Source organism: Sander lucioperca, chromosome 15, assembly GCF_008315115.2.
Source record: "Sander lucioperca isolate FBNREF2018 chromosome 15, SLUC_FBN_1.2, whole genome shotgun sequence".
NCBI classification, from domain to species: Eukaryota; Metazoa; Chordata; class Actinopteri; order Perciformes; family Percidae; genus Sander; species Sander lucioperca.
The window spans coordinates 14,190,957-14,218,945 of record NC_050187.1 but is presented as its reverse complement, the minus strand read 5'-3'; the positions used below and the strand labels follow the sequence as shown (position 1 = coordinate 14,218,945).

Here is a 27,989-nt window from a genome sequence, read left to right as displayed (position 1 = left end):
ATTCGTCTGTGATTAACTCTACCTAACACACGGTGTCGCTATTATTACATAAAGTCACAGACACAGCAGACCGACATGTTAGAAAAATGTTTATTCTTTTGCTGCCCAGCATGTAAACTCCCCCCACCAACTTGTACAGACACTTGTCCTATTCCACAATAATACTTCCATGAGATAAACTAATCCGAACATGCCACAGTGTAACAAAACTGACATTAGATGATACCATGCATTTCTCTGATCAATGTCACAGTAAATTATGTATCCCTTGAGCTTTATTCTCATTTTATGTGCACTCAGGAAAAGACAAAAACAATAGTGTTTATATTTACAATTCTCAACGGCAGTTGTGATTTTATAAAGGGAAACGTAAAAATGTAGATAAGCATAACACTGAGCAATAAAAAGGCTCAGTAAGTTAACCTCTGGTTTTCAGTGGCATTTTCAGTTTAGTAATGCTGAGTGACTCCTACAACAGTGTAAACTCTCAGAGCACAGCCGCCTCCTTTCAGTACCCGCTGTCTCTGTCCACACAGCCCACACCCACTGCGTTGTCAGGACATTTGCAGGAGCGGCCGGTAGGGGTTGCTAAACAGAGGTGAGTACAGCCCCCGTTGTTCACAGCACAGTAGTTTTGTCCTGGCGGAAGGAAAAAACATACAAACTCTTAATGCGGCACATTCCAAGGCATTTGTATAAATCATAAGCCAACATAGCAAGGGACGACAGGAAACAGTCTCTCCACTGTTTATTTAACAGATATATACATACTTAAAAGGAAACAAATAGCAAACTCCAGATGTTGGAGGCCCCCCTCCCTTGACTCCACATTCCCTGGCTTTATGCATGCAGCCTTATCTAACAGAGAGCATGAGGCCTGGTGTTGCACAGTAACATCAGTCATCCCTACACTTAATGATGAATACTAGCTGCAGAATGCCTCCTCTTGCTTTCAGAAACTGCAGTTTTTCTTGTTTCGTGGTCTGCGGTTCTTTAAAGAGGGCACAGAGGTCACAAAATTGGGCCGCTATGTCCTGAAGAGGAAAGGGAATGGATAATAAGCCTGACTCAGAGGTAGCAACCAAAGGTACAAGGGGTCAGGTTATTTTAGGAATTGTTCTTTAGTGGGACTGGGAGGGTTTTCTCACGAATTGCTCAGTAAATAAAAGAAAATCAATAAAAATGTGACTTCCAGTGCAAACATTTTAAGGGGAATTCATATGGAATGTATGGCCCTGGTATGTTTACCTGACGGACACTGGGCATAGGCTGTGGCAATCCCATATATCTTGGTTCGTTTCTGAGGCTGGAACTCGTCTAACTCCTTGCCAGCATGGCGGTCCACAGCAATCACGGCATCTCTGTTGTAAACACAATAAGTACAAGAGTAAAGCAATCCGGGACTATCCCAGCTTGGGAAATGTTAGCATCCTGCCTTCCTGTGTTTTGTATAAAGCCTGTCAAGAATGAGTAAGGGTTAGGGTAGCTTTCTTAGCCATAACTGACATAGTTTGTGTGCCTCCCCCACCACCACCACCTCGCAACCTTCTCCAGCAATGCTACAGCCCTGGCAAGATCAGAGGGAGGCCCTGGGCAGGTCATTCACAGACGCTGAGGCTGAGAAATTGCAAGCAGCTGCCACTTTTTAAGATGCTTCCTCACCCCACATACACACACACGCACACAAATAGACACGCCAACCCCCACATTTTTTCAGCGGCTAACATACAGAGTCAGCCGCACAGTCTTCAGAGTGGTCTGGAAGAACATCAAGGGCCATGGCTTGAAGTGTGGGGAGCTTTCTGACCTCTGACCTATCCTCTCCTTCCTCTACCTTTGACAGATCTATGTTCTTTCATTGCACAGTGGACTTTGGATAAAGGCTGCAATATATCCCTAATGCTATAGGTTCCAATGCGTACTAATTTAAATTTTTTTTTTTAAACCTTTAATAATTATGTAGACAGTACACATAAAAACTGGAATACTAAAAATAGTTTCTTTTACTTACATCCCATTTGTTGTTTATTGGATAAAAAGCTAGACTTCGAAAATGTTAATGATAATAGAAAAAGTCAAACCTCCGCCAGTCAGTGTAGTAGATGTTCTTCCCGAAAGATGTGATTCCAAAGGGGTACTGAAGGCCCTCCATAATCTTTCTGCGGTCACCGTGGCCAGGATGTGTGCACTCCATTTTATGTGTGCCTACAGGCGAGAGATTATTGCTGATCACAAGGCAGACATCATTTCATAGATGAGTCATCTGTCTGAAATCTACAATACCTGCATCTACCCAACAAAGCAGAGAGCTCTGAGAGTCGTAAGTCAAGCCGTTTGGCAGGCCAAGATCGTCTTTAACCAGCACCCTTCTGTTGGATCCATCCATGTAAGAGGTCTCGATCTTAGGGGCATCCCGGTTCCAGTCGGCCCAGTATAGATTACTGTTGTAAGGACATGTGTGGAGTCGCTGTCAAACTCAACATATTTACTGGTAGATGTAACATAATATTAATCAAATCATTATTCTTCTGCCTATAAAATTAGCTAATCAAAGTTGTTGCTTAGATCCTCGTGAGTACCGAGGACTGACAGAGTTTGTAATAATATTCGTATAAACTCTTTATGCTATCCAGATGTATATTAACAAAGATTTAAATTAATAGTTTAACATTTAAGGACATAAGCTTATTTGCTTTCTTGCAGGGAGTTTGATGAGAATGTCAATATACTGCTCTCATATCTTTCTATTACCGGGGTTATGTACCCAACGGTTTCTTCCTGGTGACTTCCTGGAGTCCTGTTGTCACCATGAGGTTGCTGGCTGTAGCTTCATATTGACAGATATGAGAGTGTTATTGATCTCCTCATTTAACTTTCAGCAAGAAAGCAAAAAAGTGTATTTCCAAAAATAAAAAACTATTCCTTAAAATGTGTACTACCCAATCAGAACTGAGAGGGGATACATTTGCGTTTCAAATTGAGCTATAACAAATTAACTTAGTGTAAAGGTTTAACGTGAAACGATACACACCCATTGGGAGGGTCGGTGATAATGGCACGGGGGTTGACAAGATCAGAGTCTATTATAACACGACGCTGAGACCCGTCCAAAGAGGCCACCTCGATGCGATCCTTCATAGAGTCCGTCCAGAACATAGTTCGTCCCAAGTGGTCGATGGCGATACCCTCTGGACTATCCACATCTGTTGAGAGAGATACATTACATAAATCAGTTTCCGTGCTTATGAAAACAGCCTTCTCATACACGCCACATGACTGAAAATGAAAGAGTAAAGGATAACAGTGAACATTTACCTGATCTAATGACTGCAATGGGCTCTCCCCCCTGGATGCTGGCCTTGCTGATTGAGGGAGATGTGATTTCAGTCCAGTAGACCATTTTTTCCACACAGTCATAAGCCACTCCGATGATTACCTTCTCCTGTGGAGGGGTCAGCAACCAACAATCTTTAAAGTGCACTTTGTTCAAACAAGTGGTCAGAGATAAAAACACGGAGCAGATGTGTATTTTTTAGACATTAACGTCTAGACATAAATCCAAACAAACAGAGACACACACTGAGCTTTAGCAACTCAGCCAGGCTTCAGACCAGCTGCTTTGGAAATCAGCGTAACAAGAAATGCAGATTGCAGTTCTAAAGATGTCAGACTGATGTTAGTAATTAGTGTGAATGTCACCATGTGCCTCCGATAAAGTGCAGGCATTAAATGCACAAAGCAGATGGAAAAATGGCAGAGCTAGAATGCAAATGTTATTACTAGCCAGGGAGCGGCTTGTGTAAGAGGCCTAGCTGATGTTGTATACACGAATGAGAAATCCAAACATACTGTAGCTTTTTTTGGATTCTTTTTCTCTAGTAGAATCGGAATTATCACACATATCAAATAAGATGAACTCAGAGTTTCTATCCTCTTAAACTTACATCTTCTTTGTAATTATATATGCTTCTTGTGCAGCTGTGAAGCTCATGACATAAAGTCAGTAAAAAATGTGTGTTATGATATGTCATAACACACATTTTAACCAAAGATCTTTTCATAAACGGAAAAGATTATTAAAATGTCTCAGAAAAATGTTGGTTATAAGAGAAAATAAAGATAGTAGACATGGTTAAACAATATCACTTTAAAATGAAAATGTGTTGAAACTTTCTCTCTACAAGATTTATTAAGTTTATTCAGAGAAACTTACAGGGAGATGGAGGACAGCCTTGGCATCGCCCTTCTTCATAACATAACCTTCCAGCGGGATATGCTCTATCCTGCCGCTCTGGGCAAACAACAGGTGTGTTCCTGGAGGCAGGGGGTGGACATCGGGTCGAGTGGTAGGTCCAACAGGTGGTGGCACAACACCGTTGTCGATACCTACCGGAGACAAACAGAAAAATTGGGGAACCAACCTCAAATCAGTTTAGCAACAGAAACGTTTTCTTGTCAACAAAACCCCCCTCTTCAAAATGTAGCTTGTAGATCTCTGTTAGTGTTTGTGGCTGCTCATTGGTCATGCATATTTGGGCTTTATATACACAGTGGAAGACACTGTTGTTCCTTGTTGTCAAGCGTTAAACACATGAGATTTACTCACACATTGGTCTGCTGCCAGGCCCAGAGCGAGTCCCGGGGATCTCCCGCCCGTTACGGTCCACGCACCAGCAGTGTCCCGTGCTGCCATGGCACTGCATGGGTACATAGGCACCGTTCTCGTCACATGTAGGGATGTACTGTCCAACGGGAGGTCGGGGGCCTCGCGGACCAAACTCCGACGAACCCTGGAGACTGTCTCTGTGGTTCTCACATTGTGTTTTTGTCCTCTCTGAAGAGAAAAATTAGAAAAATAAGCTCCAGAGTGAACACAGATGCCCTGCAACAATGACACAAACATATTCACAAGTTCATTCATGTCTACTTTTGTCTCTTGCTTTAAATTCAGCTACACAAATGCCTCGTTAGACATGACAAATTCCTTTCGAAAATGAAAAACAGGGTCCAGCTGGTACCAATATACTCTGGCGAGGAACTCATTTTCAAACATTCTTCTTGCCCAAATGGGAAGAATACCCAATTCTGAGAATAAAAATTATGCTTTGTTTTTTTTATTATTGAGTCTGCAACTGAATCAAAAAAAACTATTACTAAAACTGTCGAAACTCCAACTCATGACAGATTCCCAAAACAAACTTGCAGCAGCACAGGCTAAATGTTACCAGACTGGTCCACTGACAATGATGTAAGATGTCGGGTTTGCTTGTCAAAAAGTGACGGCATTCCAAAAGACTTACCTTGAGAGCAGTAGAAGCCGTCGCCATGGTAACCTGGCCTGCACTGGCAGGTAAATGATCCCTGGGTGTTATAACACACAGCGTCCTGATGGCACCTGCCTGGCTGGCACTCATCTATGTCTTCAGGCAGAAGAGAAGAGGATGACTTAGGACAGAGAAGAATCAGTCATCAACCGTAGAAGCTAAAAAAAAAAAATTCCACATGTCCAATTTGTCACGTCCTTTTATGGTTAGGGATTTCCAGTATGATCTGGGTCAGTCCGTGCCCAACGACATCAAGCAGAGGCATGGAAAGAATGGAAACTATGAATGAGGACCAGGCAAAAAAAACAACACGCCGACTCATGACCTCCATCTGCTTTTCATGTTTCACTGCTCAATCGCTACAGATGTATTATGTAAGCAGTCTCACCTCCCCCGGTCCTGGGCAGATGGTTTAACAGTTATACGCTTAAAGTCAATGGAATGGATTTGAAATCTGGACTACTTGTGTTCTTGATTTTACTTTTAGCCTGTTGACTAGAAATCTTTCACATTACCGCCAACCATTTTTAAAACATGTCATATGATTTTGGATGGAACCATACAATGCAGGCAGCCATTCATTTCAGCACATTCCTGCTCACAATATAAGGCAATTGCAAGGAGGGAGAGTTTTGAAACACTCTCCTTGTAAACTTAACAAAGGATGCTCTGACACTCAAGGTTTGAGGATGAATTCCTAATTACATTCTCATTGCCCGAAGCTACTCAAATCCCAGGGCTTTCACTAATGTTTTTCCTTCCTCTCCAATGCTTCACTGACAACATCGCTCATGATTGCAATGATTTTTGGCAGCAAACTCTCAAATCTCACATTCTTCTTGCAGACACCAACACGTATAAAGCCTGGAGTGTGCCACAGGTAATTATAGATTTTTAACGGTTTATTTATATTCCAGAAATAATTAAATTATTACATTAGTATTATAATTAATTAACTCAAAGATAATCACATCAACCAAATAGCAATAACAACAATAACAAGAACAATATACATAATCTTTGATAAGGACAGTAACCCAAGTGAACTTGTTAAAAGAGATAGAGATAGAAATAAAAAGAAAATAGCTGCTCAATCATAGCTGCTGCTTTGTGAGTTGGATGGCATGTCATTTTTAGGCACACTGCTTACACATCTGTGTAAGGTAGTAGAAGTGTGTAAGACGATCGGTCTTAAAACTCACATAGCTTAAATGGCTACAACTATTATTTTTAATTAGTAATTGACGGGCTAAAATATGCAAAACCACAGATAGAGTCCAGCAAGTGTAATGTTATAATATGAAATTGTTAAAGGTACTATGCCTACTAAAATTAATATGTTCTATAATACTATGGGAACTGTATTTTACTATTTTAATTTATTGCTCATTAATGTTGTATATTCTGGAACCTTTGCATGAGTCTCATTTTATAGATGTTCTGTAATCTACAAACTAAAGGCAGTTTATTCCAGTTATCATTCTTGAGCATGAGCATATATTTAGTGTCTCTATGCCGTACCTTGGCAGGCTCTGCCATCTCCTATGAACCCTGGCAGGCAGGAGCAGATGTAGGACGAGCCCCCGGAATAGCTGCACTGAGCGCGCTCAGGAATGTCACAGTTATGGGTGCCGTCTTCACAGGAATCCACAGGTCGCTTAACCTCTGAGGAGAAGAAGAAATACTGTTAATTAATTTTGGTACGGAGCAGTTAAGATTTGTTAGATATGTTATAATAACTTGATATGTTAGAGCATGTCAAAAAGACCAAATGTTACATAACACTTTTAAACTTTAAAAAAAAAATTTAATTTTTTTTTTTTTTTTTTTTATCTTAAAGGAATAGTTCAACATTTAAAAAAACATATATGCTTGTTCACTTTCTTGCTGAGAGATAGATGACTCTCATATCTGTCCGATAAATAAAAACGGTTAGCTTAGCTTAGCATATGGAAACCTAGCCTTCGGTTTTTGTATGGATTTAACAAGCAAGACACAATGTGTGAATTAGTGAGAATTAGAGGTGGTGGTAGGCAGATTTTATTATCTTCCAACAGAACCAGGCTAGCAGTTTTCTCCTATTTCTGTTAAGCTAACTGGCTGCTGGTTGTAGCTTCATATTTGGTAGAGAATGGTATTGATCTTCTCATCTAACTCACGGCAAGAACACAAATAAGCGTATTTCCCAAAATGTTAAACTATCTCTTTAATAAACTGTAGGTTACAGCTGGTGACATACAGTGATGACCAGAAAAGTGAGAAAAGAAATTTGAGGTCAGGCTTAACTTGTACACTTTTCTGTGACTTTTTTAAGACTCTGAACTGTCCTGATATGGAGTAATGGGAGTATTCATTTGATCTAGGCCCAATGAACACACACCCAATGTAGACTGTAAACCTAATCACACTTTCTGCTAGATAATCTCTGAAATTATAATGCCACTGCAACAGTCAATTCAAAGTTTTATGTGTGTACTTATGTTTAGTAAGAATACATGTTTTTTTAAATCTTGCTCACCCTGGTCTACTCAATATCTTAATGCATGTTATTACATTTTATGTCTGAACCTATACATCCCAAATACTAGGGGAGATTTCTGAAATTTGCATTTACCAACGCAGGTCTGCCCATCATTGCCGAACTGATACCCATCTTCACATTCACAACGGAAGGTCCCAGGCTGGTTGTTGCAGATAGCGTGGGAGCCACAGATCCTAGGATTCTCTCCGCACTCATCAATGTCTGATGAAGAGAAGAGCCAATTATCATATGCTAATAACTGCCACATTAGGTCCGTGTTTGAGTTTGAGGCTCTGAAGTCTGGATTTGTCAAATCAGTGTCCTTCATTATCAGATAGAGATCAGAGGAGAGAGCTTCATTAGGTTTCTTAATTACAAGTGTTTCAAGATAGCATCCGTCTGAGACGCTTCCTTCCTCTTTCAACTGTATGTGCCTCGGGGCCTTTCCTGTCTGGTCCTCATGGTTGTGTAGAGCATGGACTGTGGATGAGGACCACAGTATATAGGGTTAACCTGGTCTGGGAGTATGGGACACTTTGTTTACCATGGGGAACTCTCTCTGCTAATTGGTAAAATTGACCAGTTCCCCAGGAAGGAAGGCTTTAGAAAGCCTTAAAGGACAAATCCAGCGCAAAATGAACCTAGGGGTTAATAACACATGTGTACCGAGTTCAACAGTTCTCTGGGATTTGTTTTCATGCTAATTGAATGTGACCAGTTTTATGGCAAACCGCTAATTACCTTATAACGCTAGTTTTCGGGGCAAGGGTAAAGTAAAAAGAAATCGCTATTTCTACACCACTAACAAGGCTCAAAATAGCACCACATTTCCACGGTAGCATAATGAGGGTCCCTACATGTAAAACGAAGCATTGAGAACTTTGTAAGTGTACAGACGGTTTATTAAAAAGATAGTTTAGAAAGACAGTACCGTTCACGTATACAGGCGGGCGCCATCTTGGGAAAACGGTCATGACCAGTCGAACTACGAACTCCATGCAACCAGTAACCAGTAACATAGCTCAAGCACGGCGTTCGTCGTTATGCTACCATGGAAGTGTGGTGCTATTTTGAGCCTTGTTAGTGGTATAGAAATAGCGATTTCTTTTTACTTTACCCTTGCCCCAACGACTAGCGTTATAAGGTAATTAGCGGTTTGCGACAAAACTGGTCACATTCAATTAGCATGAAAACAAATCCCAGAGAACGGTCAAACTCTGTACATGTGTTATTAACCCCTAGGTTCATTTTGCACCAGATTTGTCCTTTAATAAAGGATGGCTCTTAACAGATATGGAAACTGTTTGAATTACTACAAACAATTGGAAACAAAAGTCGTATTATGTCATATTTCAATCTTACCATAACATGTGCGGCCATCACCGTTGAAGCCAGCAGCACACTGGCAGGTGAACTGAGTCTCCTGTCCAGGTCGGCACACAGCGTTGGTGTCACAGCCGTGTCTTCCAGTGAAACATGGGTTCTCCTCTGGTTGTCCTCCTGAGAATTAGGACCATGTTACCACTATAATATCAATTCATGGGAATCCTTGTGAAAACCGAATAACCATTCAACAATAGCCTTAACTTTTAGTAAAACTGTCCTTGGTCAGGATGTTATGTGTTGTAATTTAGGAAGGAAGTGAGCGCAGACCAAAAACAGGAAGACAAAAATTATCTCCATGACCTCACCATTGATATCCCCGATCTTGTTGCTCATGGCGAACCGGATGAGATTATTACCAGCGTCGTACATGACAAAGACCTGGTCCACGCTGAGCATCTGAGTGGGTTTCATGTCTCTGAAAGACTCGCCATGCTGGCAGCTCTGGAAGGTGATGGTCTGACGCCACTGGAACGTCCTGGTGTCAGTGTTGCCGTCGGGCGAGCTCACTACGTATTCCCGAGTTGAGGATGAAGTGATCACTGTAAGGTAAGAAACAAGTAGATGGTTTTTTTTTGTCTTCTTAATGAATTAGTTATGATTGCAAAAGCAGAAAGTCCTTTCGTTTTAATTTTTGGATAAAGAGGTTAGGCCATGTGCAAAAGACAGGAGAAACACACCAGTAACATTTCCATTCAGAAAAAAAGTCAGTCTCTGTTCAAGCTGTATCTTACAGTTGTTGCTGTACTGGTAGATCTCAGAGTAAGGGTCAATCTGCACAGTGGAGCCATGAAGCACCTCAGGGACCCGGCCTTCCAGGGTGGTGCTCACCACCAGGTGGTCGTGCTCATCGATGCCTTTGAACTCCTGCCTGATGGTCAGCTTCTCATTTCCTGGCAAAAAGGTCACCTCAGCCTGCCGTGTGAACTCCCCCCCTACAGAGGACAGAGAAGGGGAGGTTAACTTTAAGACCCTGGCCCTGGATGAACTTTGGCTCACCGCCTTCTTCTCAGCTGAAGTATTGTGAGGGGAATTAAGCTGGACAGAGTGAGTAAAACTGCAGCTGTATGGCAAACTGCTTGTAACCACATTGACATTTGTTTACAGAGAGTTATACTCCCTGAATGTTCACTTTAGTCATTTTATATCTAATTGAAGCATGAGAAAATCACATGAAAAGCTTCTATGTGTCACATTATCAGATAATGTTAGTGCGTTGTAGAAATATTTCCCTCACCAATAATACTGAAGCCATTCTTGAAGCCAGGCTGCTCCAGAGCAAATGCCCACCCAATCACACCACCAAGGGCTGACAGGGGCTGCAGTGAAGGTCCAAGGGTGTAAGGGATGTCACTGATGGCCACATAGGAACGGCCATCATTTACCACAATGTACGAGTGGAGATCGTTACTGGTGAACTCCACTGGAGAAGGAGAGTTGCCCACATACACTTTTCCATACACTTTACCATTCATCCTCTGTGGCTTTCCTGCAAAACAAACCAAAACCATCAAAGTTGGTCACAGAGAAGAGCAACCAAACACCAGAGCTGAACCATAGATTTGCCTGCTGCAATATGCTCAAAGGATTTCAGGAGTAGTGTAATAGACAATAATGGAACATTTCTGAACACAATAAGTCCCTGTCCTCAGCTATCCTATGCCACAAAAATGCCACAAAAGATATTTAAAAAGAAAAAGAAAAAGAAAACACTGTGGCATTCCTGTAACAATTTTAGCTATGTTAGCTAGCTATGCTAGCTAATTTAGGAAAAACATTGCAGCATTTTGCTGAAATAATTTCAGGAGTAGTGTAATAGACAATTATGGAAGATTTCTGAACTCAAGAAGTTCATGTCCTCAGCTATCCTATGCCAAAACAATACCACAACATTTTTTTGAAGCCACGCTAGCTAATTTTGGAAAAACATTGCAGCATTACTAGGCTTGGAGACATAATGGTATGTCTCTGTATTTTATGTTTACTGCTCAAAATCCATAACGTGAGCTCTAGTCTCACAGAATGTGACATGAAAAAAGTATTTTATGCATTTTAACCAGACTCATCCCTCTCCATTTCCCTGAAGCAGTCAAAAATGACAACACTCCACAGTTTCAATCTTGTTTCAACATAAAAAGTGACCACTTAAAGCAGAAGCGTAGCATTACCCTCTGCCAGACACTGTATCCCATTGCCATAGAAGCCAGGTCTACAGGAGCAGCAGTATCCACTGGAGTAGTCCCTGCAGTCAGCAAACTGGGAACACTTATTTCTATTGCTCGCACATGTCCCCAGGTTGTATGAGAACACTGAAAACATGGAAAAGCATGGTAAGAATATGTCAGGAACAGCCCATTGATTGATTAACTAATCTTCAATGATAAAAAGAGATTTTAAGATTTTATGTCAAAGTACATAGAGGAAAATTACACTGATAGCTTTCCCCTGTGGACTCACCATCTACATTTATATCTGGGTCATCCACCACCAAGACTTCTTGGTTGTCAGGCTGATGCGGCTGGTACTGAATTGGGTGGACTTCGATCTGCTCCCCTTCTGACTCGTAAGGAGGGTACTGCACTTGCTGTCCATCATTATACACAGGCCTCCTTGCATTAGCGGCTTCCTCATAGTCCTCAGGGGGTCCCTGTGGTGTGGCTTCTGTGGGCAGGTCAGTGACCTCACCTGGAGCTACGTTGGTAAAATAGGGAGAAGTTCCAATCTCGTACACCCATATACCCCGCAGGCCAGAGTTGGTCTCTCTATCAGGACAAAAGAGACTTGAAACATTATCCAAACAGCAAAACTGTTCAGGAAATGCTGTTCCTGCCATTGGCTGACTTACTCTGTTAAAGCCCTGACGGATGCCTCGTCATCAGTGGTGGTGCGGTAGTATGGCCCCTGACTGGAAAACAGGAAACCCCGCACCGAACCTTTACTGAAGCCAGCATGCATGACCACATTACTGCCTTGTACAGGCGTGGAGGAAAACTGCATCCCATCCCTTGGGTACAGGAGAATGGCGTACGATGCAGTCTCCAGGGATGCAATAACCAGCTGGAAGGTGTTTCCCTGTGTAATACAACATTAAAAAGAATGTAAATGACAATTTAAACCTAGGATAACTTGAATAACCATGTGATGCTCACCTTCTTCTCAATGCCATCTCCTCTGCTTTGAGGTTCACCTTGGGTGGCGACATTAACCCAGGTGATCACCACAGCATGGGTGGGACTGACTTCGTCGTCCTCAGGGAAGGCCCTGTTGATGTAATGGGCTGCCTGAGTTAGAACATCAGGACTGGAGTCTTGACGGAAGAAAACCTTCCCCACACCATCACTTGTGTCCAGGTCTCCTAGCAGAGCTGCAATAATGCCGAATTTTGGGGGCATATTGCCAAGATATGTCGACTCGCTTGTTGGCTGTGCTGTGGCAACAAACCCATTGGTGTTGATCTGAAATGAAAAGCTCAGGGTGGTAATGGGGATTAACAAGTAATGAGATGATTGCAACACCTTACGACCGTCCTAAGAGTAACTACTAGGATAACAACACATGAAGAACTGTTTCACAGCGGAGGCAAACCCAGTCCAGTCTGACCCACTTTGATCTTTATTCCACACTCATTAGACTAATGAACCGAGTCAGCTGCCATGTCCTACAAAAACGCTAATGAACAAACAAGATGCCATTTAACACAGATTTTACACACTTTAACGTGAACACATGCATGGGCTTGTAAAAAAGAAAAAGCTTGCTTCATGTCAAAAACACACGCGCACGCACACACACACACACACACACACACACACACACACACACACACACACACACACACACACACACTTTGCACATAGGGCTCCTTCACTTCCTGACCAGGGGAAAACATTAACATTATTCCTGGCCCGGGCCACACTGTTTCCTTTCCTTGCCCCTGACAGCAGCCCCAGAGAGCCTAAAGATTGCACACTAGTCTCCATTACAGAAACTTCCTGCCAACATGGAAGATAGAGCTGGGAAACTGATCAGTGAGTCTGATCTCGCAGAGAGAGATCTTTAAGGTTAGTGGATACCTGAACATATCGTAAAATATGAATCACACTCAGGAGGAGACAATAAAACCTTCTAATGATTAGAGAATTTTTTTTCTATAATCATGTCTGGTGTGTTAGGCATTAGTGGTTCCCTACAGGGCACAGACAGTTCAGGGTAGTCTCATAAATGAAAAACTAAAATATTACGCCATCTTGACCACCAGAGAAATATGTTTGTGGTACTGTAAGTGATCTAGTAGTAGTCAGCAGTGGGGAACCCCCCCAGACTGATTGTTATAATAAGGAATTCAACATTCTCAACCTCAGGCTGTGTTAACTAACTTTTTGCCTCTGCACATCTCCTCTAATAGATCTGCTCCTTGGGTGAGATTGTGCATGAAACGGTTCCATAAGCGATACATTAAACTTCACTGATCAAAGATGAAGTTGTTATCAAAACAGAAATAAGGTTTCATTACATAATTACTAACAAATGTTGAGTTCCTGCCTTTCAAAGGAAATACCCTCTGGATATAATTACTCTCTGATAGCAGGCAGCACAATTAAAACAGAGATGCAGCACTTTTCTTTGAAACGGAGAATCACAGGGAATAAAGGGCTGTTTGTCTGTCCATTACAATGGTGCAGCTTTCAGCTAAATGTTGCTATTCGATATTGGCTTTTTTGAAGTTATTTCAAAGCTCCACGTGGTTACTACAAACTACAAATACACACATTAAGTCTTTAAGAATTAATTAGGTTACAGATTAACCTCCAAAGTCACTATTTTGCACAGTTTACGTAGGCTACTGTATGTTATCTAGATATTGCAGGATGGGAACATTTTAAACATTCTATATTTGGTTCATATAAGCATCTCTTATTGGACATAGACTTATCAGTAGATGCTTGGGTTGGATTGCAAAATAAGTACTCTGGCGGTCCTTGTGTCAACGGTAAAATAATAACCTCAGGGGAAGCTATAAGAATGCGTGGACACATGCATTCCACAAGATATAGCAACCTCTGTGATAAGTATTATCAATATTTACAAATACTCCAGAGCATACCCTGTCCCAGATATATATTAAGAAACTTCCAGGTATTGTTTAAGGTTGTTACTACTGACCCATTTTCACGTATAACTGTTTCTTTGGTATGCGCAATTACGCAAGATGGTCCACCCTGACCAATAAATCCCACGCGTTTGTATTTAAATGACAATGATAGTGTTCTAAGTTGTGGTTAAACTTACAAAGATGCTGTCGAAAGTCCCATCATAAAACAAAACGGGCTTGTCCAGTTTAACTCGGTGCGTCTGGTCATTCCCTGCTTCCAGTAACTGGTCCCTTACGCTTGGACCGTAATGAAAAAGCTCTCCCCGCGTTATGCTCTGCACCGACGCCACAAATCCAAGAAAACTCGCACATAGGAGCCATCCTTGCTCCTGCCAAACCATTGTTCGTGTTTCAGGAGCAGTTGTTCAGTCCAGTGATTTTCCCAAGCCAGGTTAGTGGAGAGTGACGCACAGAGTCCACTAAAGAAAGTTCAGTCAGAGTTTGGGGAAACATGGGGCGGAGTTGAGAGTCGTGCGCTGAGAACTGCTTTCATAAAAGCGACCAACACAGGAGAGATAAATGAGAGGCAGGTAGCCTATACTTTTCCTTTCATGTTGTTACTTAAACAAAGTGATGTGGTAATGACTGTAGGCTGGCATGCTCTAGGTCAGTTTACTGGACATCTGCAGTGATGGCGTTTGGCCTACTTTGAAAACACAAAACATTGCAGTTATAACAAGGGTTGGTTGAGGACAGATGTAGCCACTGAGGTCAGTTTCACATCACATCCCTTGATTTAAACCCTGACTTGCAACTCATTGTTCCAGTATTGCCAATACAGTAGAAAGAAGCTATCACTGTTTAGGTGATAAGGTACTATAACACAGGGGCCACTGTGTGGGAGGTCCAAGTACACGTCTCCAGAGGGACAACACTGGACTGTATTGGCAGATTTGGATACAGGCCAAGGGGCCATCAGAGCTTAGACATCAGAGCATGGACCAGTTACCAGCAACAGAGCCTCATGGCCAGTTTGATTGAAACATTATGTAAAGGACAATATCACAGACCACTGTACCATACACTAATCATTTGAGGCATCCCGCTGTGGCTATCAGACTCGACTCCAGCTGGGATAATGAGGGGCATGCTTGTAATATGCTTCAACTTGGAGCTGTTTCTGCCCTGCTAACGGATGGGCAGTCATCCATCCAACACTTTGGTCCACTTATCTGAGCAACTGTTGGCCACATTGCCATGACATTTTAATATGGGTATTCATGGTCCCCAGGATCCGTAATTAATTTGTGTGACCTCTGACCTTTTGTTTGGCACAAACATCAGCCAAAAAAATTTATTTTGTCAACACTTTGGGCCATACCTATGTACTTTGAAAATGATAATAAGATAACAAATGACCTCTCAATGAATGACGATATTTCCACTAGATTTGGTATAGACAATCATGACATACAGATGATTATATATTATTATTATTATTATTATTATTATAATATATGATGACATCATGTATTTGGTTACCCCCTTTACCTTTTCCCATGTTCACTGCAGGCCAAGATTTCATTGCACAAGAGATATCAAAACTGCTTTCAGTTTTGTATCACTGATCCTTCCTTGCCTGGTAAATAACAGTACCCCTCAGGAAGAGTAAACTGACCTGCATGTGTGAAACTGGCAGAGGGCCTCCTGTAAAGGTGTCAGAATGAAAAATATGTGTATTTTGTTGCACAAAATTATGTTTATTTTTTCAGATTTTCCTGTAATCTTTTTCTTTTGAAGTACTTTCACCGTCTCCGGCCTCTAAAAACTTCAAGTGAATTTTAATCCAAGATGAAAAATGTAAATGAATCTGGTCAAACTGCTCACATCTCACGCCCAAACTAAGGCCATAACTTGTGATAAAGGGTCCCAAGTAGACACTGATTTGTTTTAAGGAATGGCAAGGCAAATAAGTTGGAAACCATAGAGGATGAGCTTTTTATGAACACTTTTGTGGAGCTACCCTCTTGCACCACCCTCAGGCCAAAATATATGATGGCTATATTGCTGTGAAATTTACAGGGAGATAAATTCTTGTGATTCTAATGATTCAATTGCCTTTTCTTTAGCATCACCCTCAGGGGAAACCTTCCATTTTTAGCCTCTCTTGTAGAGCTTTAAGGTGAGTTTTTCTCTAATAGCAGTATGAACAAGAACATATTGTGGGGCTTTATCTTGCTCCTGTATGTTCTGGTGAAACAAAGAACCTAAACAGCCAAAATATCTTTTTTATTTGAATATGTTTCTGCTTTAAACATACTGGAATTGTCTGGATTGTTGGACTGTATCTCAGTTAAACCTGAAAAATGTTCAATTTTCTGTTAGCTGCTAATGTTCTTAAATGGTTTCATGTCAAGACTCCAAAATATACAGACAATATGTCACAAATAAAATGTCATATTTAGTCTGTCACCATGTGAAAAGATTATTTTTCACTGATTTTGAACCATACTGCTGTAAATAGTGAACAGCAGTATGCATTATGTTTGTACTAAGAGGTTGCTTAGAGTCTTATATATCGATCTACAGTTCATCAGATCAGATAGCCGCCATGTAGGATACTTTTTCTCATATGCCACAAAGGCGGAACTTAGATGTCATCTTAAAACATTTATATATAAACCAGTTCATTTTTGAAAAGATCATTTTAAGATGTACCATGCAGCAACATTTTCCTGGATACCGTAGTATTTTGGAAAGAGACCATTCATAAATAAATTAAACATTGCATATTTGTTTCCCTTGTATTTCTTACTTTTTGCTTGTCTCATCTGATTTTAGTAGCCTGTGTTATATTATTTCTCCTGCTTTCTCCCTCTCAGCCTTTCCATCTTTACACAGTTAAAAGGTGCCACCTTCTGGTCATTTTTTATCAAGTTTGCATTTGTGGTTTCTGAATATATTCTCCATGGAATTAAAACGTTTTCAGGGATGATCATACATTGATATACATACCGTAAGTACATTAACACCAAAGAGGTATATGTATTTGTATATTTTATTATTCAACAAAATGTGCCAGAAATTATTTTTCAAAGGATGTTAAATAGCGAGGGCTAATTTGTGTGAAATTTGAACGTATTCATTTGGACTGCAGGACTTGCCAACAGTGCTTTAAAACAAAAAAAAGTTCACATAACTTAACACATAACAATAACTACACTTGTCTTCATATTTACTATTTAACACTGCCAATATTCACTGCACTTAAATGGTGATACACATCAGGCCCTTGTTGGACTCTCAGTGGCTGTGGTCAGTGATCCTAATAGCTGTGATTTGTTAGTGTTTGAGTGAGTCTGTTCTCTCTGAGCGTGTTGCCTGGAAACCAGCAGTGGACTGGGATCTGATATGTCTGACAACAGGAAGGCCCTACAACGCATCATCACTACAGCACAGAAAATCATTGAAGCACAGCTCCCATCACTGGAGGAAATTCACAGAACCCGCTGTAGCAAGAAGGCCCTAAAGCATTTGCAAGGACCCAACCCATCCTGGACACTGCCTCTTCACCGTCCTGCCATCTGGCAGGCGCTACAGAGCACTCTATGCCCGCACCAGTAGGCTAAGGAACAGTTTTTATCCACATGCAGTTGCACTGATGAACACACTCCACCTCCTCTGCCCCCCACCACCCCAACCTGTGTGCTAGTGTTAACACATTAGTCACTGCAAACTATTTTTATGGGTACAAGTGCAATTTGCATATCATGTGTAACTACCTATTTATTTAATTTATTTGATGTATTTTAGTCTTTTTTTAGCTGTGGGCATCTCAGGTTTGTTCCAAACAATGTCTCGTTGTATCTGTGTACAATGACAAATAAAGTATCTATCTATCTGAAGTGCCATTTCATCACCACTGTATTATTTTTCTTTTTTCATTAACAGACAAAACTGGAGGCGTGAGCGATTTAAAAGGCTGGAGCCAGACTGAGGGAATTATGGGGACAAATAAGGCATTAAATAGTTAGCATTTGTTATTAATAATTAATTAATTAATTAATAAATAGCATTTTTTACGATATGTTTTGCTTCCATATCTAAAAGGCTATCAGCTAGTTCTCTGTCATTACTATATACAGAATTATAGTGTAAAAATGTCATACTGTGGCAAGTCATACTCATTCAAAGAGGATAGTATTGTAGCTAACAGCATCCTGTTTGTGTGGTGCCTGGGTGGTAGTGGCCCTGTGTGCGAAAAGATGAATGTATTACAGCAGTCAAAAGGTGAGCTAGAGTGACCTCCATCCTTGGCCTTCCTCATGTTCACATGCCCCAGTCCTGTGAAACAAAAACCCAGACCACTACTAACCACAACAAACCTCACTGAGGTTTGTGTGCAGTGCAGATTAAATACGTCTATCCTCGGCTCATAAACCAAAATTCTGCTTCTCTGACTAGCCTTGAAATACTCTTGGTTGTAATTAAAGGGGAACTCTGGGGACTGTGATTGTACACATAAAGATCAGATTATTCATCATGAGAGCTACTCACCCTGTGAAAACAGATGTTCGTCTTCCTTTGTTCTAGCAGAACTTTCTGAAGGCAGAGAGGGTCTAATCAAAAATGTTACTGATTTGAATTTGCAGGATCCAGTATTTTTTTGGAGCTTGACACATGGTCGGGACAAAAAGTCAGAATATGTTGACCCTTGCTGCATTGACCGTTATTTGAATATTTAACATCATGTCAAGGCTGGATTACTCCTTTAAGGATTTCGTGATCTTTCACCATGATTTATAATTCAACATAAATTGAAGCTATTTTATTAGTACAAATGGTATTTATTTATTTTTTTATATAGCCATAACTCTAATATGTAATGTTTAAATGTAATATAACATCTTCCTTCACAGCAGTTTACTGCTACACTACATGGTATCTTTTAAGGTGGTTTTACTGTGATATTTATCCTGTGCCCCTTTTTTAATGTAAAAATTAGTTTACTAATTACATTTATTTACTGTAGGCCTACATGTAGTACGTGAATTTGTTGTATAGATTGTTTATATACTCTCCAGTGTTGAATGGTGATGAGGATTTTGTATGTGAGACATTTTTCATGCACCTTAATAAAATGAAAGTCAATAGGCTACATCTAACAGCTCTGGGATGCTCTCTTGGGATCAGTAGCGCGGTGGGAAGTCCCATCACAGGGTTAAAGGTACAGTAGTGTGCGTCAGCTGATGCGTAGCGTCACGCAATGAGCGCAAGGGGTTTGGAAGGGGCGGAGGTCGGTCCTTGCACTGCACTGAGGTCCTAGCTGCAGCCCTGAGCAGCTTCCTGCCCGCCGCTGCCCCTGACAAACGGTTCTTTCTCATCACTGATCATGTGCCTCACTCTCTGGCTGTCTCTGGCTGCGCAGCAGGAAGTTGGCGTTGTTTTCTTCCCCTTGCTTTTCTTTTCTCCCTCCTCTTGACAGTCCCATTCACAGCATTATTTCCGTGTTATCGTTTTTGTTACTTACCTCCACTCTGCGGGACGCGAGAGCCGAGAGGCTGGCGCTGTAAAGCCCCGTCTTCCGCACCGCTCCGCTGCCTCCTCCCCCGGCCAGGGAGAGCAGGTTCATGGAGGACTTGGTGGAGGAGAAGGAGCCATCGCCGATGGATAAATCTATGCCTCTGCCTACCTTGAGCCCGGCACTGCCCCCCTACGTCACCTTGGGCCTGACGGTGGTGTACACCGTCTTTTACTCCCTCCTCTTCATCTTCATCTACGTCCAGCTCTGGCTGGTCCTGCGGTACCGACACAAGCGCTTCAGCTACCAGACTGTGTTCCTGTCCCTGTGCCTGCTGTGGTCGGCCCTGCGCACCGTGCTCTTTTCCTTCTACTTCAAGAACTTTGTCACAGCCAACACTTTGGGGCCCTTTCCCTTCTGGCTGCTCTACTGCTTTCCTGTCTGCCTCCAGTTCTTCACACTCAGTCTCATGAACCTTTACTTTGCCCAGGTGAGTTGGCTTTAGGTGCAGGTGCTGTCAATACAGTCATAGGGGTTCATGTCGTGTCACTTAATTAGTATCTGCACTTGTTTCTCTCTAATGTACATTAATTACTGAGTCCCGGAGAGATCTGATTTAAGGTCCCCCTCCACTTAAACATGTGTTTTACTTATAATTGATTCATCTCGATGTTTGACCTCAACGTACAGAATGATGTATGTGCAGAGTTTGACCTTTATCCTGAGTTTAGACGTGTCCTGCCTATAGCAGGATTTTGTGACATCACAATCAGTTTTTAAGCCAGTTGTGGTCCAAAATGTAACTTAACGCATCTATGTGGAAACTTGAAACCTCCAGTGCACATACACTGACAATGTAGAGTTGGAAACCTTTTGCATCCAACAATTACACTTTTGAAAGAAGAAATGCACATTCATGGATTCAGGATTTTTTTTTTTAAATGAGGCCAAAAAGTAGATAAGTTAGGAAATTTTCACAAGGTCATTTTTATATGTCATAAACATGTATGGAGGGGATCTTTATACTTACACTGCCTGCATGTGAACTAGTGCCTGAAACTAAAATATAAAATGGCTGAATAACATGAAATTAAACAGTATGCAATCATTTAGAGATAGAGACATCAAAAACCATTAAACTAGGACTGGGCATATGGTTGAAATTGACATCACAACAATATTAAGACTATCTTATAACTAATGATTACTTTCCACTATTGATTCATTCGTCAATTGTTTTTCAATGAATTACCTAATCGATTATCATTATTTTAATAAGAAATGGTGTACAAAGTCCATCACAAGCTCCCTGATCTCAATGTGGTGTTCTCCAACAGTCCATGATTTTCTAACAAACCAGCGATTGTTTGACATCATTGCTTGAGAAGGGATTATCAGAATTGTTGATGATTAATTTGCTGTTAATCCACTAATCAGCTCAGCTCTCAATGTGAATATTTTCTCAACACCAATACATATCTAGATATGTATTCAATTATAGAATGATCAATGATGTTCAGAGCAGTGACACTGGATTCATTTGCTTTACATAAAAAAGGTTTAATTTAGTGACTTTTTAATTACAACTTGCTTTAAATCTGAATGGTGAATTTGAAGAATGTATCAAATCAATAATATGATATAACATCGATATCAACACTAAATTAACGCCCAGGCCTACCTGCTGCAGTGAATACATTTGATACAACACTCTAATAGTCACTAATATTATCAACATCGGATAGCAAGGACCCTATAGGGCTGTCCACTAAATATTACCCGTTGCTACAGGTGTAATACACTCTCATTCAGATCAGCTACAAAGTGCAATGCAATGAATAATTCCTTCATACTGTATGCTTATTTCATCCAAATATCCAATCCAACAGCTTCTCTGGCCTCTACCTCAAGCTTATTTTTAGCATAATTCTCTTGTGCTCGTTTTGAGTCACAGTTGCGAGTTGAGAGTGTCAACGGCACAAAGCATTACAGTACATGCAGCCCTGTGCTGTGTGACCGTTGTGTATCCAAAGTTCACCACTCTGCTGTTTGCAACTGTGAGGTTCCTTTTTCAGAAGAATGTGTCTTTTTTTTTCTTCAAATAGCGAGAATACAGAAGTGAAAATGGACTGCCTAAAAACAGTGTGACGCATTTGCATGATGCAGCCACTGATTTCTTTTCACAGGTTGTTTTCAAGGCAAAGTCGAAATATGCACCAGAGCTTTTGAAATACAGGTACATGCATTTACTAGATTTCATTTGCCATTAAATGAGTATATATATAGTATATATATATATTTTTATATATATATATATATATATATTTTTTTTTTTTTTTTTTTTTTGGGGTGAATAATATGTTTCCTGACCCACAGACTTCCGCTGTACCTGCTCTTCCTGTTCATCAGCCTGGTGTTTTTAGTAGTGAATTTAGTGTGTGCCCTGCTGGTGAGGATGTCCTTTGCAGAAGCCCACACCATCGTGCTCGTGAGGGTCGCCATTAACGACACACTTTTTGTCCTGTGTGCCATCTCGCTCTCCTTGTGTCTTTACAAACTCGCTAAGATGTCACTGGCCAACATTTACCTGGAATCCAAAGTAAGAAATACTTCCCCGTCCTGTGTGGCTCTGAAAGGGGCGTTTGGGGGGGAAAGTAGTAATTAAAACATAATTTTATGCTTTGTACGTAAGTGATTGTTTCCTAGCAACACAGTGTCGTTCTTGTGCACGACTATATCTATATTTACACGAGCCAACAAAAATGATAGCTTGTGCCTGAAATTCAAAATGTATTACAGCTATTCTTACCTTCAGTTTCCATGTGGTTTTTATATGATTTCCTACATGTTGTAATCAGATTTCGATTCACTTCCTTCTAAGATGATATGTAATTTCATAACGCAACTCGTCAAACTGTGCAGGGGACGTCAGTGTGCCAGGTGACAGTTATAGGAGCCATCGTCATCCTCCTGTACTCTTCCAGGGCCTGCTACAATCTGGTCGTCCTGGGACTCTCAAACAAGAGCATTACCTCCTTTGACTACGACTGGTACAACGTTTCAGACCAGGTGAACCACCTGAGGTCATAATTCCATAATGTTTGAGTTAATGTGAAAATAATGGGCTTTTTCTTAGAGCATCGGTTGACTGTTCAGACCAGTTGAGCATGTGTAATGATGCATACCAAATGGATGCGCGTTATGACTGTTATGGGAGAAAGCTATTTGTTGTTTTTTTTTAAATGTTTGCCTCCCTGGTGGCTTTTTCTCTTGTGATGATTGTGATTAGGAAATAAAATTCCCTCCGTCTCTGGGTAATAGAGTAGGCTGTATCAAAAGTGAATGTGTTATGTTTTGTTTTTCAGGCAGATTTACAGTCGACACTGGGCGACACTGGCTACATCGTCTTCGGAGTGATCTTGTTTGTATGGGAGCTGCTCCCCACTTCTCTCGTAGTTTTCTTCTTCAGAGTTCGGCAGCCCGACCTAGACAGGGTGAGCCAAGCAAGTACCCTCAGCCAGTGGTTTCCAACCTGGGGGTCAGGGATCCTTAGCCTCGTGAGACCGTCCTGATCTCGCGAGCTCCAGTTTTCCACTCGCAGATCAGTCTGGCATCTTGAGACAGAGAAAATTTGGAGCCGTTCGCCAAATGACCGACCAATCAGCATTGGTTTTGAGGCGGGTTTAGGTGTGATGCAACGAGAAGCGTCTGTTCAGTCTAAACAACGTGGCGGCTTCCACGGATGAGATGAGCGTAGCTATCGCGCAAGTTTTATCCGAAATAGAAAGTATTCCTTCATTGAAAGAAGAGCAAAAAACGGCACTGGAGGCTTTTCTCGGAGGAAAAGATGTTTTTGCTCTTCTCCCGACTGGTTTCGGCAAGAGTTTGATATATTGTTGATCTGATTGGTTGATTTGGCCCGTCTATCACCAACATAGGTGGTGATAGACAGATGGTTTATCCAATCAGCTAACCAGTATTTTCGCCCCTTCCCAAAAGTTCTCCAACGGAAAGTTCCCAGATGGAAATGCCGAGCAAATGCGAAGCAATCCATTTGGCGGAGTCAGGTTAAGGAATCCTCCCCAGGGTCGCAAGATGAATCTGAGAGGTCGCAAGATGATTTTTATAAGGAAGCAGATTATTTATACTGTAGTTCAAGCAGCTCCGTAGCTCCAAATCAGCCTCTAAAATGTAGTCAAGTTAAAAAAGGAAAAGTCAGTTGTGGTCACGAGGCACACAGGTTGGGAACTGTCCTGAGCCATAAGCAAATTATGTGAAATACAGTCTAAAGGTTTTATAATGTAAGAGTATGATATCTTATGTTTTTTTTTATTTGTGTGTGTGGCTTGTCTTGCAGAGTGGCTCTGGGCTTCCTGGTCATGTCTTCTCCTCCAGGGCTTATTTCTTCGACAATCCACGGCGTTATGACAGTGATGATGACCTGGCGTGGAGCGTCATGCCACAGAACATCCAAGCCAGGTAAAAACACCACAAAGTAGGAATGTGGCAAAAGGAAGAGAGGTCAAATGGCATTGTTTAATGGATGTTTGTTTATTTGATTCTCCAGTCTGGCTGCTGACAGTTACGAGTGGGGGAGCCAAAGCAGCAGCGGCATCGGCGCCTACATCGGAGGGGACGACAGTTACACCCTCCCAGCTCCTCCAGAGGAGCTCAGCCATTACTGACTGGAGTTCACAGCGACTCCTGCTGACCTGTGGCATTGTTCCTTTATTTGTATATTTTTGCACAGTCTCTCTTAGTGACAGAGGCACATGGGCCTGAAAGTCGCCCTCCACTCGATACATTCAGTCTTCTATTTTGTCTAGAGAAGAACTAACTTTTCTGCCAGTATATTAATGTCCACTGATTGGACATTCATTTTGCACACTCCTTGTACAAAATAATCTAATTCTGACTGCTTTTAAACAATGTCACTGTATAGTTTATATTAAATACCTCTTAATATATTTCCTGACTTTTGTAATATGTACTCTATTACTATTTTATGTAATGTCTTTTTCATACAGATTTGTTTATTTAGAGGATAATCATTTAATTGATATTAAAACAGTTTAAATGCTGGGAAAGATGCAGTTTGTTTTTAATAATACTCAAATACTTTATTGCTAAATTGACAGTTGGTTGCTCATGTTTTCCTTTATATATGTATTTTTCAGGACTTTGAAAACTGTCCACCTCCTGGGGGGAGGGGGGGTACAGTAAGGATGGGACGCTGTTGACCTTAGTTGAGAGGAGGTAATCGGGCGGTGGAAGGAGCACTTTGAGGAACTCCTGAATCCAACTAACACACCCTCTAGAGCTGGAGGCTGATGGGGGTTCGTCGTCAATTTCCTTGGTGGAAGTCCCTGAGGTAGTCAAACATCTCCACTGTGGCAAAGCCCCGGGGATTGATGAGATCTGTCTAGAAATGCTGAAAGCTCTAGGTGTGGAAGGGCCGTCTTGGATGACACGCCTCTTCAGTGGAAGTCTTGGACAGTGCCTAAGGGGTGGCAGACTGGGGTGGTGGTTCCCCTGTTCAGAAAGGGGGACCAGAGAGTGGCTACCAATTACAGGGATATCACACTTCTCAGCCTTTCTTGTAAAGTCTACTCCAAGGTACTGGAAAGGAGGGTTCGGGCCAATAGTCGAACCTCAGATTGAAGAGCAACAATGCAGATTCCGTCCTGGTTGTGGAACAACGGATCAGCTCTTCACTCTCGCAAGGCTTCTTGAGGGGGCCTGGGAGTATGCCCAATTGCCCATCCTGGAGAAGACGTATGACCGGCTCCCCCGGGAGATATTGTGGGAGGTTCTGCGGGAGTTTGGGGTGAGGGGGTCCCTTCTCAGGGCTATCCAATCCCAGTATGTCCAAAGCAAGAACTGTGTCCGGGTTCTCTGTAATCAGACTCGTTCCAGGTGAGGGTTGGCCTCCGCCAGGGCTCCGCTTTGTCACCAATCCTGTTTGTGATATTCTTGGACAGGCGTTTCGAGGCATAGTCGTGGTGGGGAAGGGGTGCAGTTCGGTGGGCTGGGGATCTCATCGCTACTTTTTGCAGATGATGTGGTCCTGATGGCATCATCGGTCGGTGACCTTCAGCACTCACTGGATCGGTTTGCAGCCAAGTGTGAAGCGGCTGGGATGAGGATCAGCACCTCTAAATCGGAGGCCATGGTTCTCAGCAGGAAACCGATGGAGTGCCTACTCTGGGTAGGGAATGAGTCCTTACCCCAAGTACCTCGGGGTCTTGTTCGCAAGTAAGGGGACAATGGAGCGGGAGATTGACCAGAGAATCAGAGCAGCACCGTTGTTGCCGTTGTGACGAAAAAAAGAGATCTAAGCCGAAAGGCAAAGCTCTCGATCTAAGAGCTAAATTTTGGTTCCTACCCTCACCTATGGTCATGAAGGCTGTGTCAAGACCCAAATAACTAAATCGTGGGTACAAGCAGCCAAAATGGGTTTTGTTAGGAGGCTGGCGTCTCCCTTAGAGATAGGGTGAGAAACTCAGTCATCGTGAGGAACTCAATGTACGCTGTGACGTTTTTTCTCTCTAAAGGCTGCAGGAAAAACCGGAGATGAGACGACATGATGACCTAAATTGAGGACAGCTACGCTCGTTATTATAAGTGCAACGATAAGTTAAAGTCCAATAAGTAACGTTACTTTATCAAACCGTATGAATGTGTCCCAGGCCAGGCTAGGAAATTAACTAACAATGTAAAGATCAACAAGCCACTGACACATATGTTCAAATTTGATTCATTCAGTATGTTATTTTTTGTCTTAAATCCACCAGCCATTTTCATATTATACCAACATTTACAGCATCCTGAGCCTTTTTGGTGAGGTTACTAGGAAAACTCAGCCCACAGTAATTTTATTCTCCCCAAAACAAGTTTCCTTTTTATTTTTAATAAACTATAAAAAAACGCCAACTTTTTTTGCAACTTTCACCGTCTCCCGCAACTTCATTGCAACAAACATACAAAAGACATCGCAACTTTTATCACAACTTTTTACAAAAACTCCTGCGAAATCAGGCATTTTGGGCTGCAACAATCTCAAAAAAAGGCCGCGAAATCCTGAAGGGAATGTCCTTTGCATCGAAAGGAGCCAGTTGAGGTGGTTCAGGCACCTTGTAAGGATGCTGGTTGTAATTGAGTACAGCTGAAACTGGTTCAGAGTTGGCCATTAAAAGCCCAAACATCCTTCTGATAATGGAACATTAGAATTTGTGGCAGAACAAAAAGACCAGTATGCTGGACATGTTTCACACTTCTCCCCATTTTATTGATGAGCCGTTTTTAATAAATGGTTGCATTTTAAAAGCACTAAATACATTATGTACCCAGGACTCTAACCGAAAACAATACTTTCAAATTTAGAAAGTGATTTGTTGTATCTACAATATATAAAAACATTCTCACAATGTACGTACTTGCAAGGCTCACGTTTAAGAGATTGGAAGTCTTGGAAAAGGTCTGCATTGGTTTTAAAATGTTAGATTAGTGACTCATTTTTATTAGAGCACTAATTTGTTTGTCATCTAATGCATACATTGTAAATATAAAGCCATTGATCACTTTAGCCATCAAAGGCTAAAACAAATGGTACATAGTGCAGGAGATTAAATAACCTTAGAAAAATCCATTTGCAAAGCCATTTATACAATAATGTACTGGGTGATAGTAGAATTTGCCACATGATCAATATGCTATAACACTTTAATCACATTATCTTATTTTCAGTTTTAGTGATAATCGCTGACACGCTGTAGTTTTCAGAACAGTAAAGACAATGATTGGGGGGAAAAGTTGAATTTGCTGATGGTTGTCCTAAAGCTAAGTATGTTTTTCCTCTCACTTCTCAGAGTGAAGAATTTTATTTCCATCATAGGAAATCTAATTAATGCTGGGGTCCAGAAAATCAGACAAAACAGGTGCAATACACTGTAGGCCTGCAGAGGGCAGCATGAAACTGCATATAGTGCAAACAGGACAGCTTGAGAGGCAGTAGTGTACTGCTGTCAGATGTATGTTTTTCCCTAAAGCTGTGCTAATTTAAATGAGTTGTATTAAGAGAGAGTATGAAAAATGACAGTTAGCATCTACTGTGCTAAAAATGATTGAATTCAAACTAAGACCAAACAA

The 27,989-nt window shown here is 41.4% G+C and overlaps 2 protein-coding genes across 3 annotated transcripts in view; one reads left to right on the top strand and one right to left on the bottom strand.

Annotated features, from left to right (window-relative positions):
• The window catches only part of nid1a (nidogen 1a), a 35,036-nt gene extending 20,098 nt beyond the window's left edge, over window positions 1-14,938 (bottom strand). Inside the window, exons 1-20 of one of the 2 annotated variants that reach the window (XM_035992698.1) lie at window positions 14,518-14,938; window positions 12,378-12,683; window positions 12,074-12,300; window positions 11,686-11,990; window positions 11,397-11,537; window positions 10,466-10,717; window positions 9,963-10,163; window positions 9,537-9,770; window positions 9,208-9,345; window positions 7,939-8,067; window positions 6,846-6,989; window positions 5,301-5,420; window positions 4,607-4,834; window positions 4,214-4,386; window positions 3,316-3,442; window positions 3,032-3,203; window positions 2,284-2,441; window positions 2,082-2,205; window positions 1,249-1,361; window positions 474-639 (exon numbers count right to left, since the gene is read on the bottom strand). In XM_035992698.1, coding sequence (XP_035848591.1) covers window positions 509-639; window positions 1,249-1,361; window positions 2,082-2,205; window positions 2,284-2,441; window positions 3,032-3,203; window positions 3,316-3,442; window positions 4,214-4,386; window positions 4,607-4,834; window positions 5,301-5,420; window positions 6,846-6,989; window positions 7,939-8,067; window positions 9,208-9,345; window positions 9,537-9,770; window positions 9,963-10,163; window positions 10,466-10,717; window positions 11,397-11,537; window positions 11,686-11,990; window positions 12,074-12,300; window positions 12,378-12,683; window positions 14,518-14,721 — 3,627 coding nt within the window. In that variant the 5' untranslated portion in view covers window positions 14,722-14,938 and the 3' untranslated portion in view covers window positions 474-508. Of the gene's footprint in view, window positions 1-76; window positions 640-1,248; window positions 1,362-2,081; window positions 2,206-2,283; window positions 2,442-3,031; window positions 3,204-3,315; window positions 3,443-4,213; window positions 4,387-4,606; window positions 4,835-5,300; window positions 5,421-6,845; window positions 6,990-7,938; window positions 8,068-9,207; window positions 9,346-9,536; window positions 9,771-9,962; window positions 10,164-10,465; window positions 10,718-11,396; window positions 11,538-11,685; window positions 11,991-12,073; window positions 12,301-12,377; window positions 12,684-14,517 lie in introns of those variants that run through there. The other variant, XM_031301372.2, reaches the window with a different exon arrangement.
• Window positions 14,939-19,614: 4,676 nt separating this feature from the next.
• On the top strand, window positions 19,615-24,808 carry gpr137ba (G protein-coupled receptor 137Ba). Its single transcript, XM_031301330.2, has 7 exons — window positions 19,615-20,331; window positions 22,028-22,077; window positions 22,218-22,440; window positions 22,764-22,910; window positions 23,207-23,335; window positions 24,199-24,320; window positions 24,409-24,808. Exons 1-7 carry the CDS (start codon window positions 19,951-19,953, stop codon window positions 24,524-24,526), a joined length of 1,170 nt encoding a protein of 389 aa, XP_031157190.1. The 5' UTR covers window positions 19,615-19,950; the 3' UTR covers window positions 24,527-24,808.
• Window positions 24,809-27,989: the final 3,181 nt, after the last annotated feature.